This window comes from Citrus clementina, unplaced genomic scaffold (genome assembly GCF_000493195.1).
Source record: "Citrus clementina cultivar Clemenules unplaced genomic scaffold, Citrus_clementina_v1.0 scaffold_8, whole genome shotgun sequence".
NCBI classification, from domain to species: Eukaryota; Viridiplantae; Streptophyta; class Magnoliopsida; order Sapindales; family Rutaceae; genus Citrus; species Citrus x clementina.
Genome location: NW_006262022.1, coordinates 622560 through 641271, shown reverse-complemented (window position 1 = coordinate 641271; position 18712 = coordinate 622560). Strand labels below are relative to the sequence as shown.

General features: G+C 32.1%; 4 protein-coding genes across 4 annotated transcripts; all 4 read left to right on the top strand.

Annotated features, from left to right (window-relative positions):
• The first annotated feature begins 2966 nt into the window (after positions 1-2966).
• Positions 2967-3425, top strand: LOC18035453 (auxin-responsive protein SAUR68). The gene has a single exon (XM_006422445.1). The coding sequence runs from the start codon at positions 2967-2969 to the stop codon at positions 3423-3425; it is 459 nt and encodes a 152-aa protein (XP_006422508.1).
• A 3372-nt stretch (positions 3426-6797) lies between these two features.
• LOC18033788 (auxin-responsive protein SAUR68) lies at positions 6798-7498 on the top strand. Its single transcript, XM_006422444.2, has one exon. The coding sequence runs from the start codon at positions 7046-7048 to the stop codon at positions 7475-7477; it is 432 nt and encodes a 143-aa protein (XP_006422507.1). The 5' UTR covers positions 6798-7045; the 3' UTR covers positions 7478-7498.
• Positions 7499-9124: 1626 nt separating this feature from the next.
• Positions 9125-9553, top strand: LOC18035238 (auxin-responsive protein SAUR68). The gene has a single exon (XM_006422443.1). The coding sequence runs from the start codon at positions 9125-9127 to the stop codon at positions 9551-9553; it is 429 nt and encodes a 142-aa protein (XP_006422506.1).
• Positions 9554-13711: 4158 nt separating this feature from the next.
• Positions 13712-14207, top strand: LOC18034126 (auxin-responsive protein SAUR64). The gene has a single exon (XM_006422441.2). It carries the CDS (start codon positions 13774-13776, stop codon positions 14200-14202), a length of 429 nt encoding a protein of 142 aa, XP_006422504.1. The 5' UTR covers positions 13712-13773; the 3' UTR covers positions 14203-14207.
• The last annotated feature ends 4505 nt before the right edge of the window (positions 14208-18712 follow it).

Below are 18712 nucleotides of genomic sequence, written 5' to 3'. Positions count from 1 at the left end.
TATCATCACAATAATTTTGGCTTGCAAATAAATTTTTGTTATAATATATCATAGATCATTTCATGAAAGAGAATCATTTAGCAAAATAATTTGGACATCTAAATGCGTTTAGACTATTTTGCTAAAACCTTAGAAATAGAATAATTTTTAAATTTAAAAATATTCACATAAATTAATTTTATTATGAAAATCAATTGATCTTTAAATAAATGTAAAGAATATGTACTTATAATCATATCAAAACAATCATGGTATTAAGTACTAACAACTTATCACAAGATCCTGATTTTCTAACTCATACCCATACGAGTCTAATTTTCTGAATTTTAATTCTTAATCCAATATTCAAAATGATATAATATTATATAGAATTATTCTAGACATTCATGATATCTCCTATAAAATTTTCAAGGTGATTCAATACCAAAAATATTTTTAAAACTATTTGTTTCTTGACAAGTTCAAAACTATCTCATAGTGTCTTAAATACACAATATATGTTTTTGAGATTTTTATAAAATTAGATATTGGCTAGAAATTTATGAAACTAAAATTGAGAATACTAGACACATATAATAATCTCTGTTTAAAGTTTCATAATGTTATGAGTTTATTTGACATTCTAAATAATTTTGTAAATTTGGTCTTTTTACTAAAATCACAATTTTTTTGTGCAACAATGTCTATTCTGAAAGTTCATATAAAATAAGAAACAAGGTCAAATATTATAAATTATAAACTTATTCAACAAGCCTATATGTCTAGTTTACAGAAATATAAGATTCTTCTAAAAAAAATAATTTTTAAAATATATGTTTTATAATGAGATATCCATGTTGTCGAAAAATTATAGAGAGTACATGTTTATTACATCAAGGATTAACTAAAAGACTCAATAATAAACTAATGAACACATCATTAATCATGCATAAAAGTCTGTAATATTTTAAAATCAAACAAAATAAAACTCTTAATAGAACACAAAGATAGGAGATCTAACAGAGCGTAGGGTAAGTAAGTCACTTACCAACCATTGAAACAAAAATTCGAATTCTAGGGTATGAGCAAAGAGTGATGAGCGGCTAAGAGAAAGAAAAATGCCGTTTGTGAATTTATGGTTGTGAAAAGGGTACAAAAAATGTTAATTTATAGGAGCCATTGAAAAAACCTAATAATTTTAAAAGGAATAAATGTTTTCCAAAAAATATTCTATGAATTATAATTAGGGATATACTCATTCTTATTCTCATTATCAATAATATCATTCATGATTTCCTTATAAAAATTCCATAATTAGGAAAGCCGGCGTTAGAATTACCATCACTTTTGTACTTTAGTATAAAAAATATGAATCTAGTACCGTTGGTATCCAATCATATTTTGCTTGATTCTTCTGCAAGTCCACATGCATATAGCTCTCCAATTATTTCATAGTTTTAAGCTGTTTAATCGCCCATAAGTTTTCTTAAGTTAGAAACTTACACTCTGCTGCTTTTCTATGTTCTACAAATCAAAATAATTATTCGGATCTGAAATAAGGTGCGGAAAAGCGACTCCTCTATTGTCTTATATATTCTATAATTTCACTACTTAACAAAGTTGTAATTGTTAAATGGGCGTTTTAAGGATTTTTGAGGCTGCTTAAAACTCAACTTTTTTTTAGCAGTAATGGTAGAATATATTCCTAACATTTTAGTTCTACCTTGAGTTCTAATGTCACGTGTCACTCATTTATTAAATGATGAATTTCATAACTTGTAAAATTATTATTCATCATCCAATGGATGGATGCCACATCAATTAAGACTTTAACTAGAATTTAGATGTTGAGATGCTTGTCATTGCTCTTTTGTTAGATGGAGTCAACTGAATAACTAATCAAATTCAAGAAATATTCAACTTATAAAGAAATGAAAACTAAAGAATAACAAGAAATCATAACAAGCAAGTAATAAATTGTACCGCTTCAACCTATGAGTTAACTTTAAAGTGTAAACTTGTGTTTGAACAGCTGCGCCGTGGCAGCACAACTACCCCAAACGTAACCTAAGTTATATAGGTTCATAAACTTCCAATGATATTAAACTCAACTCCTTCATGAGTGATACATCCTGTACGCTTATCTCTGGCTAATCTATGAATTAATATAATAATAATAATTATTATTATTATCATTATATACACATTATTTTTCTATGAGCTAGTTCCCATTATAACCGATTTCTCTAAAAAAGTTTTAAGGAAATTAGAAATTCCAAAATTCAGACATCGTAGCCATCCTATTCGTACTTATTTGTATTTGTCATTGTTAAATAGGTGTCAGTTCATTGTTCTTGATAAAATAAAAGAATTCACTATGATGAAGCACATAACTGTTAGAAGGGACAAGAAGATTCAAAGGTAACTACATCCAATTATGAGAGGGCTGAGCTAAACTACGTACCTCTTTTGTTTTCATTGAGAAATATCAATTTTAAATTACCTAACCAACTTAACAGAAACTTTGGGAGCAGTTAAGATCTAAACTAACTATGGGGTGATTCATATATTCTTTTATGCGAGTAAGCACAAAAGCTTTGCATCGAAAGCCACGGCCGCATAACGAAAGCACTTGTTCGATAAATTGTAACTCCCGTACAATTCAAAAGTATATATGACGACTATCTTTAGTTTATATCTATTTTTCTAAATAAATTAAGGATTTGCAGCTTTATGACTTGTAAGTTGCCAATATGCAAATAACTAACTAGATGTTTTGCATCGAAACTCACGAGGTAGGGGGTTTGTCTTTAACTTCAATTTTTTTTTTTTTTTTTTTGAGAAGTTACTTCAATTATTTTGCCTATATAACTAAACTAGCCATTTCTATTGCTTCTAGATCAAAGCAAATAGTAGTGATACTTTAAAGATTCATATAACTTCTATCTTCCTGCTCAAAGTAAAATATCCATACGTATACGGGCATCATGATCAGCTCCAAGAGGCTCATCAAACTTGCAAGGAAGTCGCAAATGATCGCTTCAATGGGGAGGGAAAGAATTTCTTTACCAAGAACCAACAGCACAGATTATCATTTGGGTAGTCACAATAAGTCCTCATCATCAGTGGCTGAGAAAGGCCATTTTGTTATCTACACAACTGATCAAAGACGTTATGTTCTTCCTTTGACATATCTCAACAGCAGTATCTTCCTTGAGCTCTTGAAGTTGTCTGAAGAGGAGTATGGACTAAAAAGCGATGGGCCTATTACCTTACCGTGTGATGCAGTTTTCATGGATTTAGTAGTTTCATTCATCCAACGAGGCATCGATTCTGAAGGTGTACAGAAAGCTTTCTTAAATACCATTACTACCAGTCGCTGCTCGTTCCCTGATACTTTCCGTCAAGGATACACCGGCCAACATGCAGTTGTTTCTGGGTACTGAGTGAACTCTATATATATATATATGTATTGTGTATGCACGACCAATCTTTTGATAATTCAAAAGATGTTTTCACTGTAAATTGTAGCTTTTTGAAATGAAGCAGAATTAAACGAAGTAAGAATAGTGTAGTTTCCACGCACCTACTGCTACTCTTCCTCAAGGACATCCAAGACATGCAGCAGATAAACCCTTTTATCATAAAACAATCTCTGATATGACAAAGCAAATCAATAGCTTAGCAGAGGGTAATTGTTTGCATAACACGATTATAAGAGTTCACTCTGGCAAATTAAAGAAAGTTGTCATTTTCACAAAACTTTTAAATTTGCCATAATTTAATTAATCTGATGTGTCTTTCATTTTTAATTCTGTCCTGATGCGACTATTATAACGGAACAAGAGCAATTCCTTAGCATTGAAGTCTAGACAAAAGAAAGCACATGTGTCAAACCTTTTGACCTAAACTAATTTATCAAGTAAATTCTTGTTCTGGTCATGCTTGTGTCTGCAGAAATCTTAATGGTTAGGCGGCTTGCCCTTTAGGGCTTGGTCTTTTCGAATAATGACAAACCTTGAGACTTTTATTGAATTCTTTGTTGTTGACATTCATGATTCACTCTTGTTCAGTTTACTGTATTGTTCATGGTGCTTAATATTTTTAAAATGGGTTCACTCTTGTTCAGTAGTATTATTTATGGTGCTTAATAGTTTTAAAATCGGTTAATTAATTCTTTAAGGGTGCTATGTCCGGGTGGCAAGCAGTCTTTTACGTAGAAATTTTTTAAAAATCAGTCATAGAATTCCGGGACCGTAGTCATACTCACAAGCACACAAATCTGGAAATAGAATAGTATAGTGATAACGAGGTCAAACTCACATAGATATATTGCTTTAAATTGAAATTTTTAATTTAAATCTAAAATTAATATTAATCCTAACCTAGTTTTGCAAATTGAATTTTAAGAGAAATTAAACTAAGAAAACAATTAAATCAAAGGAGAATCCAATAAGACAAATGTTACTAAGGTTTCAGAATCCACCACTATTTAATTAATAATTATATAATTATCAATTAATCCCTAATTTTAGAGTGACAACTCGAAATCAGTTTATGTCATCTCATGAATATAACAAATAAGCCTAAATTAAAATTAATCTTGTGTAAGTTCATTTTTTGCTTAACAGTATGATATCTAAGTATCTCATACAAATAATATTGTATAACAAAAAGTCAAAGTTTTCTAAAGCATTTTGTGTAAACAATTAAATGAAAGACATAGAATCGAAGATAATCACTTATAAACTTTATAAATCACAGTATAGGTTTAGTCAAATATTAATCCTAACAATCAATAATACATGACAAAATTGATGAAAAGATTATATTCAACTAAATATGTGAAACAAGAACCATAAACATTAAATAACATATGTAGGGAATTAATTAAATAAAACAATAATTATTTCATTGAATAGAGTTTCATCCTTAACCTTAATATAAAACAATTAGCTAAACATACTTAAATTGAGAGCAACAAACAAAATAAAGTCAGCCATGGGAAAATTGGACTGCTTCTACTGCTCCTATCTCTACCGAATGCCGCCTCCCCCTCAATTACCTAATTTATTAGCCTTATATAATAATGCCCTATGACCATAAGTTAAAACCGAATCCCATACGCTTTATTGGCTGAATTCAATTTGGATTCTAATTCCAATCCTTTTCCAATTCTAAAATCAAGCTTCCTAATTAATGCTACCATTACTTATCAACACCATAAGCCATAAATTTCCTTCCACTTGTAATGCTAACTCACGGGTTCCTTTAAATTGCTTTTCATAATACAATGCCATGCACGTGCAATTGCCATAACCGAATCTTTATTTTCTAAATGCATGTCCACCGTTCATTATTTTAGGAAATTAACTTCCGATTTTGGTCTTTAAATTCTTGTTGGCCATGGCATCCATTAATTCTTGTGTTCCAATAATTGATTTCCAATTTAATCTTCATTGCTTCCTAAATTAAACTTCTTCATGCCCTTTTTATCTATAATCTCTAATTAATTTCTTATTCAATAAAATAATTCAATTAATCAAAACTAACAAATAATAATAACTAACAATTATATATATGATTAATAACTAAGATGTGATGGGCGCATGAGATTGTCATGCGAGGCAGTCTTCATCGACTATATAATCTCATCATTGAAATAGGGGTAGCTTGGTTTGTAGAGATAGCAGCAATCAATTCAGTAACAATCCGCCACATGTCAAATTCTAGTCATTAAGGAAAATCAGGCCGCCAAGCAATTGCTAGGGCTGCTGAATAAATTCCTCGATTTGGTAACAATTAACACTACTACTTGTTTTCAAGTTTTCAACTGCTACATAAGATGCATATGTATATTTGTAATTTTTTGGAATAAAAACTTTACTGCTAGAATAAGTGAACACATTTTTCTTGCAACATTGTCACTGCCTATGATGGAAAACTTTTGAGAGGCAGCCACCGAAAAACTTCGAATTTCATAGTCTTGCTACAAAATATCTTCTTAATGATAGAAAGAATCACTTATGATAATCCTTTAAAGATAATTACAGAGAACTTCCTACGATGAAATAGTGTCGGTAGGTGATGATTTACTTCGTTATAGGTAATGGAAACATCTGTTTTGAATCACATCTCGAAATTCTGTTTCTATGTTTTCAAATTTTTCTTTTTTATATCAGTTGCTCCACCTCAGGTTCATGATTCATGGTGTTTTTGAAGATTTTGGTTGAAGATATTGTCCATTCTTATACTGTTTCATATAATTATTTATGATCAATGAGTTTCCCATGTTGCCGTGATCGAATGAATGTAAACCTTTCTTCAGGGTTTATGCATGAATTCCTCCGGTCTTCCATGTTATGGGAAGATTGTGATGCTCTCACAGTTTTTGTTGTCTTATTTCTCGTATCATTTTTATCTTTCTTAGTTTACAAAGTTTGATCCAGAGAGAGTGGTTTGGTCGCACAAAAAGACAGACAGTTATAATTCATGCTGCTCACAACATATCAAATCTTTCGGAAGGATAAGAAATCTTTGAACATGACGAAAACGGCTACCAGACTTTGTTATTTAACAAAGTGATAACGAGACAAAGTCACTTGGAATATAAAATTCAAAAGATTCTTTGTAGAAAATTAACAAGAACTGATTTGGACTTTTAACAACCTTGTTTAGTTAGTTAACCTTGTAGTTTATTTCTTGGTTACTCAAAACAAACTTGATGTTAACTAGAATCAAACTGACTATGCACAAGACTGGCAGAAGAAGACAGTTGCTCAAATAACTAACAAGTGACAATGGCCTACAATGGGAATTTTATTCATATCAGAACTAACACAATGACAAGTCCAATGATCTTCTTGCATCGATGATCACATGGGCATAGATTCCATCAACCAAACACACAGAAACAAGGGCTTATGATGCTGTTTTTCTTCTTGATCACCAATATATATATGCCTATACTCCCATTACTTCTCCACCACACAAATCTTCTTAAGGACGAATCTCATTGCTAGACCTTCTATTTTAAGTCTTTTAAAAATTATTCCTTTCTTAAATCATGATCAACTCACAGAAACTCAATCGATTAGTAAGGAAGTGGCAGAAAATGGCTGCAATGAAGCGGCGGAGAATTTCCTTCCCGAGGACTGGTGCTGTAGAGAACTCATTATCGCTTGCCAATAAAGGCCATTTCGTTGTGTACACTGCTGATGAAATAAGGTTTGCAGTGCCACTGGAATATCTCAGCAAAAATATCTTCATAGAGCTTCTAAGAATGTCTGAAGAGGAATTCGGACTTCCATCCGATGGACCTATCACACTGCCTTGTGACAGTATTTTCTTAAAGTATGTCATGTCACTGGTTAAAGATCACATGCCTGAGGATTTAGAGAAAGCTTTGGTTACTTCTCTATCAACATGCCATTTCTCAGCTTCATCTTCCAATTGTCTAGGACAAAGCCATCAACAAAATCTTATTTATGGCTATTGAAGAAATCAACTCTAAGCTTGGTGCATACATGTAACAGTTTTGATGTAAAATACTGTCTTGAGTTCTGTAATTTAAAATGAAATCTTTTGTTCAACAATTTTTGTGCCGAATGAATGGTATAATTTTACTTGATCAGCGGTAGAAATTCACCTTGCTATATATTAATCAGTCACCAAGAGTTACTAACAGAAGACAGAAGTCATTAATCTTGCAATTTTAGCTATTTGACCTGTATGCTTGGTACAAGATTTATTCTGAAAATAACAATTAGTCACCCCAATATCAGCTGATCGTTATCCAATATAAGTCCTTCAGCTTTTGAATGTTTCTGTAATGAGAGTTGAAGGATCCTATACTCCCCTGAAAATTTTCTCCATGCGTCAGCAATAAACTTTACAATGATTCAGGTACAAAACTACATTAAATGGAGACTTTGGTATTAATGAAGCAGAGTATTCTCCACAAGAATATCTGCATGAAAGCTATTTTGAATAAACTAGAGTTGTTGACCTCCAGGTTTTTTTCAAGCACGGTATGGGAATCTACGTAACGTTTCTTTTAGTCCTCATGCTCTAAGTTTAAATGTTTTCAGTTCTTGTAGTTGTATTCAAGGGGTTTGTTCATGTTAGAGCACATTGCTACTTCAGTGTATCATACCATTAGGCACGGGGTAGTTTTCTTGTTACTTTTTTTCTTTCATTAGACTTTCCATTAGGCGTATCTGGCGGGAAAGAAAGATCCTGATGGCAGCCATAACATACAATACTCTGTCGTTAACTTTGTCGTATACAAATTTACTTTTTCCATTTGAGTTTTGCTTTTTCCTGCAAACTGCATTGCTTGTATGCATGCACCTGTCTTCGAATTTAGGAAGGGTAATTTCCAATTACTCTCTCGGGAAATGACAATATTTAAATACTCCCCAACTATTGAAATCCTTAAATTACGCTGTGGAAAAATAGAGGTGAGTTGATGAAAAATGTTTTGTCTTCTTAACAAAAATAGGGGATTAGTTGAGGTTTGCAATATTTTAAGGGTATTTTAAAGGATTGTCATTTCTTGAGGAGTCATCCGAAATTAACCCATTTATGCACAATTTCTCATAGTTTTGCTGTAAAGCTTCTACCTTTTATCTTTCACGTTTACACATTTAGATCCAGAAAGTTTGTTGTCACAAAATGACATAAACAGATATATGATTCATGCAGTCAGATTGGATGCCTATTTCTGAAAAATGCATTATACCAAATCTTTTGGAAGAACACCTAATCTTTGAACATGCCTGAGACGGCTACTAAGTCGGGTAGCTTGTTTTATTTTCTGAATTAAGCGAACAGACTTGATTTTAACTTAATATCATATGAATCTTTGAGTATTGAGTAGGGCAATACTGTCCTTGCTTAGAACTGGCAGAAGAAGATAATTGATTCTTATCTGAAACTAAAGTCTAACGACCTCCTAGTTTCGATCATCACATGGCCATAGATCCCATCAACCCAACAGCAACATATTCACATGCCGCTGTCTTTCCTCATCTATAAATATATGACCGAAGTCCCCTTGCTTCAGCACCACATTACAATATCATCTTACCAAGAAATCTCATCTCTAGAGCTTCTAGTTCAACTTTTCACATATTGGTCAATTATGATCAACTCAAAAAGGCTCGTTCAATTAGCCAGGAAGTGGCAGAAAATAGTTGCAACGAAACGGAAGAGAATTTCCTTCCCAAGAAGTGTCGCTACACAGAAGTCATCTGTTGCCAATAAAGGTCATTTTGTCGTTTACACGACCGATAACACTAGATTCACAGTTCCACTGGAATATCCCAGCAGAAGTGTGTTCATAGAGCTACTAAGAATGTCTGAAGAGGAATTTGGACTTCCATCCGATGGACCTATCACACTGCCTTGTGATAGTACATTTTTCAAATATGTCATGTCGTTGGTTAAAGGATGCATTCCTGAGGATCTAGTGAAAGCTTTGCTAACTTCTCTATCAACTTGTCGCTTGTCGGCTTCATCTTCTCTTGGTGTAGGACATCGGCATCGACATACAGTTATTTATGGCTATTAGTGTTGTACACATTTTACAATTTTGATGTAGGATACTTGCTATTGTTCTGTAAATATCAAATGAAAACTTTGGTTTCATACATTCTGTCCCCAAATGAATGGCTTAACCGGACTTGCATGGATGGTACAAATCCATATCTATATTTAAAATTCAGTGACAGAAACTATCCTCATACCTTTGCATTAGTACTTTTTCTTGTAAGGCTTGCCACAAGATTTCTTCTTACTTTTTTCTTTTCTGAAAAGTAATGAGAAGTATGATCGGTAAAATTTTGAAACAGTTAAAAGAGAGGGAAAAAAAAAATAATGGAGTCTTTTGAAGTAATTAAAGAACAGAGGATTCTCCTCAAGAAACGATGCAGAAAGGTAATTAATGAAAATTGTACAATACGTAAGCGAAATAGACTGTGAAGTTCCGGCTAAAATCAAATGTATTCTTTATGTTGGAGTTATTTCACATGAAACATGAATGATTCAGTTAGTTACTTGAAATAATAATAGGAAAATGATAATTAATGCATGACTTTTTGGAACCATTTTGATTAAACTAGAATTATAAATTCTTCAGCTTTCAGTTTGTTTTCAAGCAAGGCATAGAAATGTGCGCAACCGTACTCTTGTTCCTTTTAGTCGAGGGGGTTTGTTCTCGTAAAAGTACGGAGCCACTTCAATTTATCAAGTCACTAGGTCGTTTTCTTATTACTTGGGAGATTCAAACACTTGGAAATTCCAGAGGGCGTATATTGTTAGGGAAAAAGGATTCTGGTGGCAGCTTTCAGACGAAAATTGCACTTTCTTTTATCCAAAAGACAAATTTATTTACTTATTGGCCCCTTGGAAAAACCTCCAGCTGGTGGTTTCATTGCATTGCGCTTACAATGGTCCGCCGTTATATAGACGGTTTGACATTGTTTGCTATGTTTGAAACTCAACACAATTGTGGACCATCGCAGGGCAACAATTTGATTTCTTCCTACCAAGTGGGTCCAAAATTGTTCGTGGCTTACAATTTTTAGAGCTACTTAAAATTCAACCATGTGCATTTGTAGATTGAACTTCCATGCATTAATAACTTTTGGATCTGGACTCTTATGAACAGAGTAACCAAAGACACTTGACCCAAGATGCTTGAGATCTGCCTGACACAGGATTTCTCTGTATTAATCTAGCCTGAGGTTCCAATATCTGATTTGATAAAAAAAAAAAAATGAAAGAAACATTATTGCTTTCAAATAATTTTAATGTTTCATACCAGAAAGTTTGTTCCGGCAAATAAAGGAGATGAATAATACCACATGTGGGCTTATATACATAGCATCATCTAAAAGCAGGGAAAGTAATGCATGGTATACAACAAACATGTTTTATAGTTTACCGTCTGATCAAAACAAAGCTGATTATGGAATACAACAAAACCTAGTTTCTTCATCACATATATTTTGCTTATACCTAGTGATCATTCACAAAGAAGTCCAATTCATTTAATGACCGCAAACAAGTCCTGGCTGCTTTGATTGCTCTTTCGCGAAAAAGTGATTGTGATGGGCAGCAACTGGTGACATCAGACATTTGCAAAGCTCTTTCTACATCTTTAGTTACACCACGTTCAAGAAACAAAATTGCATACTCCACGAAGGATGCATCACATGGCAATGTGATAGGCCCATCAAACTCCATGTAAACTCATCCTCCGACAACTCAACAGTTCTCTAAAAAATGAAAATCATTTTATGTAGATACTCCAGGGATTGAGGTGCTATAACTTTTAAGTTACAATTGATGTAGACAAAAATTATAAGTATGAAATGAAAGTTAATATTATGTACTAAATATAATTTTTAAATAATAATTTTGACAAAATTAATAAAGATATAATAAGTTTTTCATCATACAAATGTAAAATCAAATCAACTTAGTTTTTAAGTTACAGCAGTTAGTACTTACGAAATACTTTAGTATTGTATCTTTTAAGGTATAACTGGCCAGCCTCAATTCCAAGCAAGCCTTAAGAATCTCTTGTGATCAGTTATATAAACAACAAAATGTCCCTTATGAGCAAGTAATATTGTACTATCAACATTAGCCGCTTCATTTTTAGGTAGTGAATTTCTCTTTTTTTGATGATGGAAAAATTTCCCCATCTGCTTGCCATTTTGAAGAGTTTCCTGAAATCAATTACAGTTAGTTTTTTGAAAAAAAATTATAGGGAGGTCTTTTATTTTTAGATATTGTCCGCTCTTGGCACACAACTGCTACGGTTTTGTTATTGAGCTTTACAACCCAAAACACGTCTATTTAGTTAGGAGAGCCCATGGATTATAAACTACTTTGGGGACTCACTAGCTAGCAATATGGAATATTATATACTTCTCTTCCTTGATGACCTCTGAGGGTCATCAAAAATAGAGTGGAACGAAATCATGTCATTAACAAATCTATTCACACATTGGATTGCAAGTCGGTTCTAATACCAATTGTAATAGCTCGAGCCCAACTTAACTAATTAAGATTGAAGTTATTTTCCAAATTTTATGCCGTTGTATTTTGGTTTTGACAATTTAGTTTTGTGTTGTGCCTGTTTAAATATTTGATGGAGAAATACTTCAAAAGAATTTAGATCTATTACAAATAGATGTAGGCAATTAAAAACCTAGAATTAACAACTTAATTAATTTTCGGAAACATTGTTCACCGTTATGGTTACAGTTACTGTTCACAGTTACTATTCACTAGCACTGTTCACGATTGCTGTTCATCCGCATAAAAAATATTAATTTTCCAAAAACACAATAAATTGCATAAATTAAATGACACGGAGATTTTTACGTGGTTTGGATTAATCAATCCTACATCCACGAGGTCATACCCAGATGAAAAGTAATTCACTAAGTTGAGATGTTACAACTTATGGATTTACCAAATTTAAGACTCTCACTTACAGTTTATCACCATATAGTTTACTCAACCTTAGACTGAATCTGTTTCTCTTGAATAATTGCTACCCTTCTTGATCCACGAACCTCAAGGCACTTCGTAAAGTGATCAATAGCAATTCTTCAATTCTTCAATTCTTCAGTTCTTCAATGTCTAGTGATCTAAGATCCACATAGACTCTCCACAAAGATGAAAAGAAAATAAGTAAATAAATCAATACAAAATTATGCACCAAATCCGGATTCTTTAGGGAGGAGGCTGAATTTTGCTTCTCCGCTTTATGCTCTGTGTGTTTTCAATTGTGAAATACCTCTCTTTATATAGGCACTAGGGTTTCACAAAAATAGCAAGTCTTAAAAGAATTGGATTCTTTCCAAATAAAAATTTATTTCCTCTTATAATTCCTATGAATCTTAATAGGAATAAATATGATCTTCTTGCCTTACTTGTCTCCCAAGAAGCATTTAATGAATTTCCTGTTTGAACCAACTTCTTACTCTAAATAGATCTTATGCGCCAATTATAAAATCTCATCATTAATTGACTTACTAAGTTAGACATCTAATTAAATTACAAAACAAATATTCCTAATAAATTACAATATCACTAAATTTAGGGAATTAATAAATTATTCTCTATTACAAGATATGCAATAAAAAAAATTTTCAATTTAACTAGACTTGTCATAAGATGCCAACTCTATAAGTAATGGACTTAACAATACTGATTTCAGAAAAAGGCAAAATTTTATAAGTCATGCAATCCGGTTGGATCTTGGTGCCTTAAAACTGCATTATAACTAGTAAATCTTTGAACATGCTTGAGACGGCTCCAGACTTGGTTAACAGCAAACTAATTACTGATCCTAAGACAAAATTACCTGGATTATAAAATTGAAAAGATTTAGTTAACAACTAACAAAGTGGTCCTGAGACAAACCTACTTGGATTATAAAATTGATAAGATTCTTTTGTAAAAATCAAGAGCTGATTCATTTCTAGATTATAACTATTAAGTTGGCTAATACTGTCCATGCACAACCCTGGCAGAAGAAGACAATTGCTGATTTAAGTAACTAGTGACAATGGCCTACCCTGAAGAAGACAATCACAAGTCCGACGATCTCTTTGCTTCGATGATCACATGGCCATAGGTCCCATCAACCCAATATATATATAACCAAACTCCCATTGCTTCTGCACCACCACATCACAATATCTTCTTACCAAGAATCTCATCTCTAAAGCTTCTGTTACCAATTTGTTCAATCATCTTCATTTTTCCATCATGATCAACTCAAAAAGGCTCATTCAATTAGCCAGAAAGTGGCAGAAAATGGCTGCAATGAAGCGGATGCGAATTTCCTTCCCAAGAAGTGCTGCTGAACAGAACTCGTCTATTGCCAACAAAGGCCATTTTGTGGTCTACACCACCGATGAAAAAAGGTTCTCAGTTCCACTGGAATATCTCAGCAATAATGTTTTCATAGAGCTCTTAAGGATGTCTGAAGAGGAATTCGGACTTCCATCCAATGGACCTATCACTCTGCCCTGTGATAGCACTTTCTTAAGCTATGTCATGTCATTGGTTCAACGATGCATGCCCGATGATCTGGAGAAAGCTTTGCTAACTTCCCTATCAACATGCCATTTCTCAGCTTCATCTTCTCTGGGTCTAGGACAAAGCCATCAACAAACACTTATTTATAGCTATTGAAGTGAAAAAGGAAAAAAGAAAAAAGTAATAATTTTGATGTAGTATACTTTCTTCAGCGCTGTAAATATCAAATGAAAACTTTTGTTTCATTATGTCCCAAAACGAATGGCTAAATTTTACTTCCCTTAATGAAAGAAACTCATCTCTTTATTACTTTGCTCAGTCATCAAGATTCAACGACAGAAGTCATGCGTTGCAATCTTTTATTTCTTTGGCTTGTAATGTGGGTTAAAAGATTTCTTCTGAAATATTACTAATATTTTATCAGAAAAAATTAACGAAATTGACCAGGCTTTATCTTATCTAAGACCTTCTGCTTTTGAATGTTTCTGAAATAATAAGTTAAAGCTCCAACTGTAAATTTTGAAATAATTCAAGCAAAAAACCACATTAAATGAGGTCTTCCGAAGTAAAAGAGCAGAGGAGTCTCCATGAAGCAATGGAGAAAAGCTTAACAACAACTCCTAATTAAAAATGTGGATAGACTGCGAAGTCGCTGGGAGAGTCAAATGCATTCTGTATTTTATGCCTTTCTTGGATTATATCATGTTATTGTGGCTTCTGTTAGCAGGGCTAACTTTAGACTATCTAGAGCCTTAGGACAATTTTTTTTTTATAAAGTTTTTATTTTACAATTTCAATACTAAAAAAAAAACATAAAAAGTCTCAAAATCCATTCTATCTTTAATTCTTAAATGTTAACAATAATTAAAAAAAATTAAAAATTTCAAAAACAAAAGTTTAAAAAATAGCCAAGAAATTTTTTTTCCTATTAGAATCATTACAAAAATATAACAAATAAATAAATAAATAAAATATTATTTTCAAATAGAATATTTAGAATAGTAGCACATAGAAAGTTGAGGCGATGAATTGATGATCAGATAATAGATATGAATTTTATATTTTAACAAACTAATTTTTTTTTTAAATGAACCAATGAATGTACTGATTTTCTTTGTAGAGAAAAGAGTAAGAAATTTTTCATCTACTGATTTTTTAGATTATAAGATTTTTAATAAAAATTAAAAGTAAAAAATTCTAACATTAAATAATTATATTTTTTAAAGAAATTGAAAAGGTAAATTATTTAAACTTTTTTCTTAGAAAGACTAATAATGAATAAATTAATGGTTAGACAATATTAATAATTTCTAAAAAGATCTTCATTAACTAGAAAAATATTAAAGAAATATTCAAAAAATGAAGCCTTCTTTAATGCACATGCATGCCTCACCACTTCTTTGTAAGCCAAACATGGCTAATTACTAATGCAACAGTAAGCCAAACGTGGCTAATTAAAAAAGCAACAACCAGTTGCCTGCTTCGTAATTTCATCTGCATGCTTCAGCTACTTGCTTGGATTCAGTGTGTCGGAGGCTATATAAGTGAGAAATTGAAACGACCCGCCCCAAACTCCATAGGAGGAATCTATATACATATAAATAAATAAATAAATAATAATAATAATAATAATAATAATAATAATAATAATAATAATAATAATAATAATAATAATAATAATAATAATAATAATAATAATAATAATAATCTTTTTACAATCCATAAATATTCAAGTCTCAAATACAAATATATTACACAAACTGAAGCATAAGATTTTAAAATTTATGCCAAACCATCTATCGTTCTCAATTCAAGTCCTCCTCGTCACTCATATGAAACAATCCTGATTTATGGAAATTACAATAAACTATAATGAGTACGAAACTCGGTAAGTAAACCAATTTTTCAAATACCAAATACATACATACATATATAATGCGGATGGATGACATGCCATGATATTAAAAAACATTGTAAAACAAATCATCAAAATCTCATTCTATCATTTTCAAACTTTCACATTCTCTTTCAAATCACTTACTTGAGCTACCTTCATTCAATTACCGCTTAGTAGGACACTCATTTAACTTTCATAATTTTCATACACTTTGGGCTTCACGTCAATGCGTCACTCGCCCACTTATCTCTTAATTATAATATAACATCCAGAGTGTCCTCCACTAAGCGAGTAACAAATTCAAGCATCCAAGCCAAAGATGTAAAACAAACTTTCTTTCTTCAAATTCTGTTTGGCTAAAATCCACTTTCTTATTTCACAGAAAACATAATACATTTTCGTGCTAATGCCAATGAACATTCACACATACACATGCATGTGTCCATAAACACACATAACAACACATCATATTAACACATCACATAAACACATGGGCAAAACATACAAATCTACATCTGTACATATCAAAATAAGCTATTCAAACATATTAAACATATACATATTGTTTATTGTGATTCATTAGAAATCTAATTTACTTACCTCCTAACATCCTCGGGTAATAAGGCGTAGCGGTATCATCGGCCTAAAATAAATAAGAAAACCCTCATAAGATAAAATCAAGCCATAATCATAATCATAAACTCCAATGTCCTCAAATTTCTCAATACAGTCACATTCTAAACTTAACCTCAAATAATCTCTATTTAAATCATAAATTACCAAAATACTCTCGAAATCATAAATTATCCTTGAAATCATAAATTATATAATTAGCCTCGAAATCCCGAAATCATAAATTACCAAAATGCCCTTGAATTCAAGATTACCAAAATACCCCTAAAACTGTAATTTGCCAATTTAACCTCAAATCATAAATTACCAACCTATCCTCAATTTATGAAATTACTAAAATATCCATAAAATTGCCCCACAATTTAAAAAACTACCAAAATGCCCTCGCTAACTAACGATGACCGAAATTCATGCGACGGTGACCGGAAAGGTCAGATAGAAGCTTCGTGCCTCGTTGAATCCAACGGTGGCAGCAGTGCACTCCGACTCGCGGCCACAGCGGCATATTGACCTCGACAGCTGTGAAAATCTAATGGCTGAACGATGACAAATCGGCTTCCCTGGTGGTTGTGGATGGTCAGAAATAGCAAAGGGCAAGGTGGAGAACGAAACCCAACCTGTGGCATGGCCGAAGCCCGCCTAAATCGACGGCTACTGTGATAGGTTGAGTCGCGGTTCTTTCAAGCTAAATCGTCGGTGTTTTGGCCGTTTTTCGGCAACTTGGACAACTGGGATATGACCGGCGTCTCACAAGCTTTTGATCGGTACCAAGCTTGGCCGGTGGGGTGGGGTTACATAATATCTGAAAATTTATTATTACCATATACAAAACAATTTATTGTTTTATCATAAAATCATGAAAATTTCCAAAATCACACTACACATATATAAAAATTCTTGGTCCAAATTTCATAATTTTTGAAGAAGTCTAGCTATGGTAAAAATAATTTCGTAATCAATGTTCTTCACTGAAATAAAAAATTTCCAGGTTTTTAGACTTTACTTCAAAAAGATCATAACTAATTGAAATCTTTTCTGATTATCTTGGAAAAACTTTCAAAACATTCTGGAAGATGTCTAGTTTAACATGTCCAAAATCAAGAATCAAAATCAATTTGTACAAATTACTATGATTTTTGAAATAATACATTGTCGGCATATTTTCAGCAAAATCTTAGGTTTCTACTTCTGTTACAAATATCTAATCATGCTTCTCGATAACAAATTAATGAAAACCAAGAATTAAAACTTACCTCTGATCTTCTCTCAACAATATTCAATTCAAACGACACAACCTGATCTCATGTGTTGCTCACAGTAGAACTTCTTCTCTTTTTTTCTCTTTTATGTCTTTTCTCTCCACCTATCTTTTTTTTCCTCTCCGTCGTTTTTTTCCCTCATCTTAGTCGATCTTTGTTTCTCTCTCATAATGGGAAAGACATCTTATTCTTTTTATATTAGGGTGAAAGATCACTAAAAAAATTAAAAAGACTTAAATACCCTTAGGAGAATTGGGGTATTACATTTTCTTTCATGTTTAAAATTTCATGAATTAAATTATTATTATTATTATTATTATTATTATTATTATTATTATATTTTGAAGAGAAGAATATGCTCTTGTTACGATTGGTATTTAATGCAGTTCATACAAGAATCAAAATTTTTACTTTTGGACTTTGTTGAATATTAACCAAGCAAGAATGAGAGAAATTTATAAGATTATTACACAATAGAGGTCAGGCCCTTCTTATGGGCTGACCAAATTAGTTTGAAGATATATTCCCTTTTTAGTAATAAATCAAGCAATCTGATTGGATTTTGGTTGGTCACTTTGTTGTGAGATCGCTTACAAGCTGCATTACACTTTACACCTAATCATTAGGAAAGATAATTAAATCTTTGAACATGCCTGAAACGGCTATCAGACTTAGTTAAATACTTAGTGACAAGGAGTCAAAATCACTTGGATTATAAAATTGAAAGTATTCTTCGTTAAAAGCAAGATCTGATCAAGTACTACCGTTGTGCTTTGATTTGTAATTTTTATTGTTTTGTAGTTTTACACGAGGGTTTGTTGTTGTTAAAGTACATAGATCCTTCCATTTACCTTGTCATTTGGTTGCTTTCTTGTTA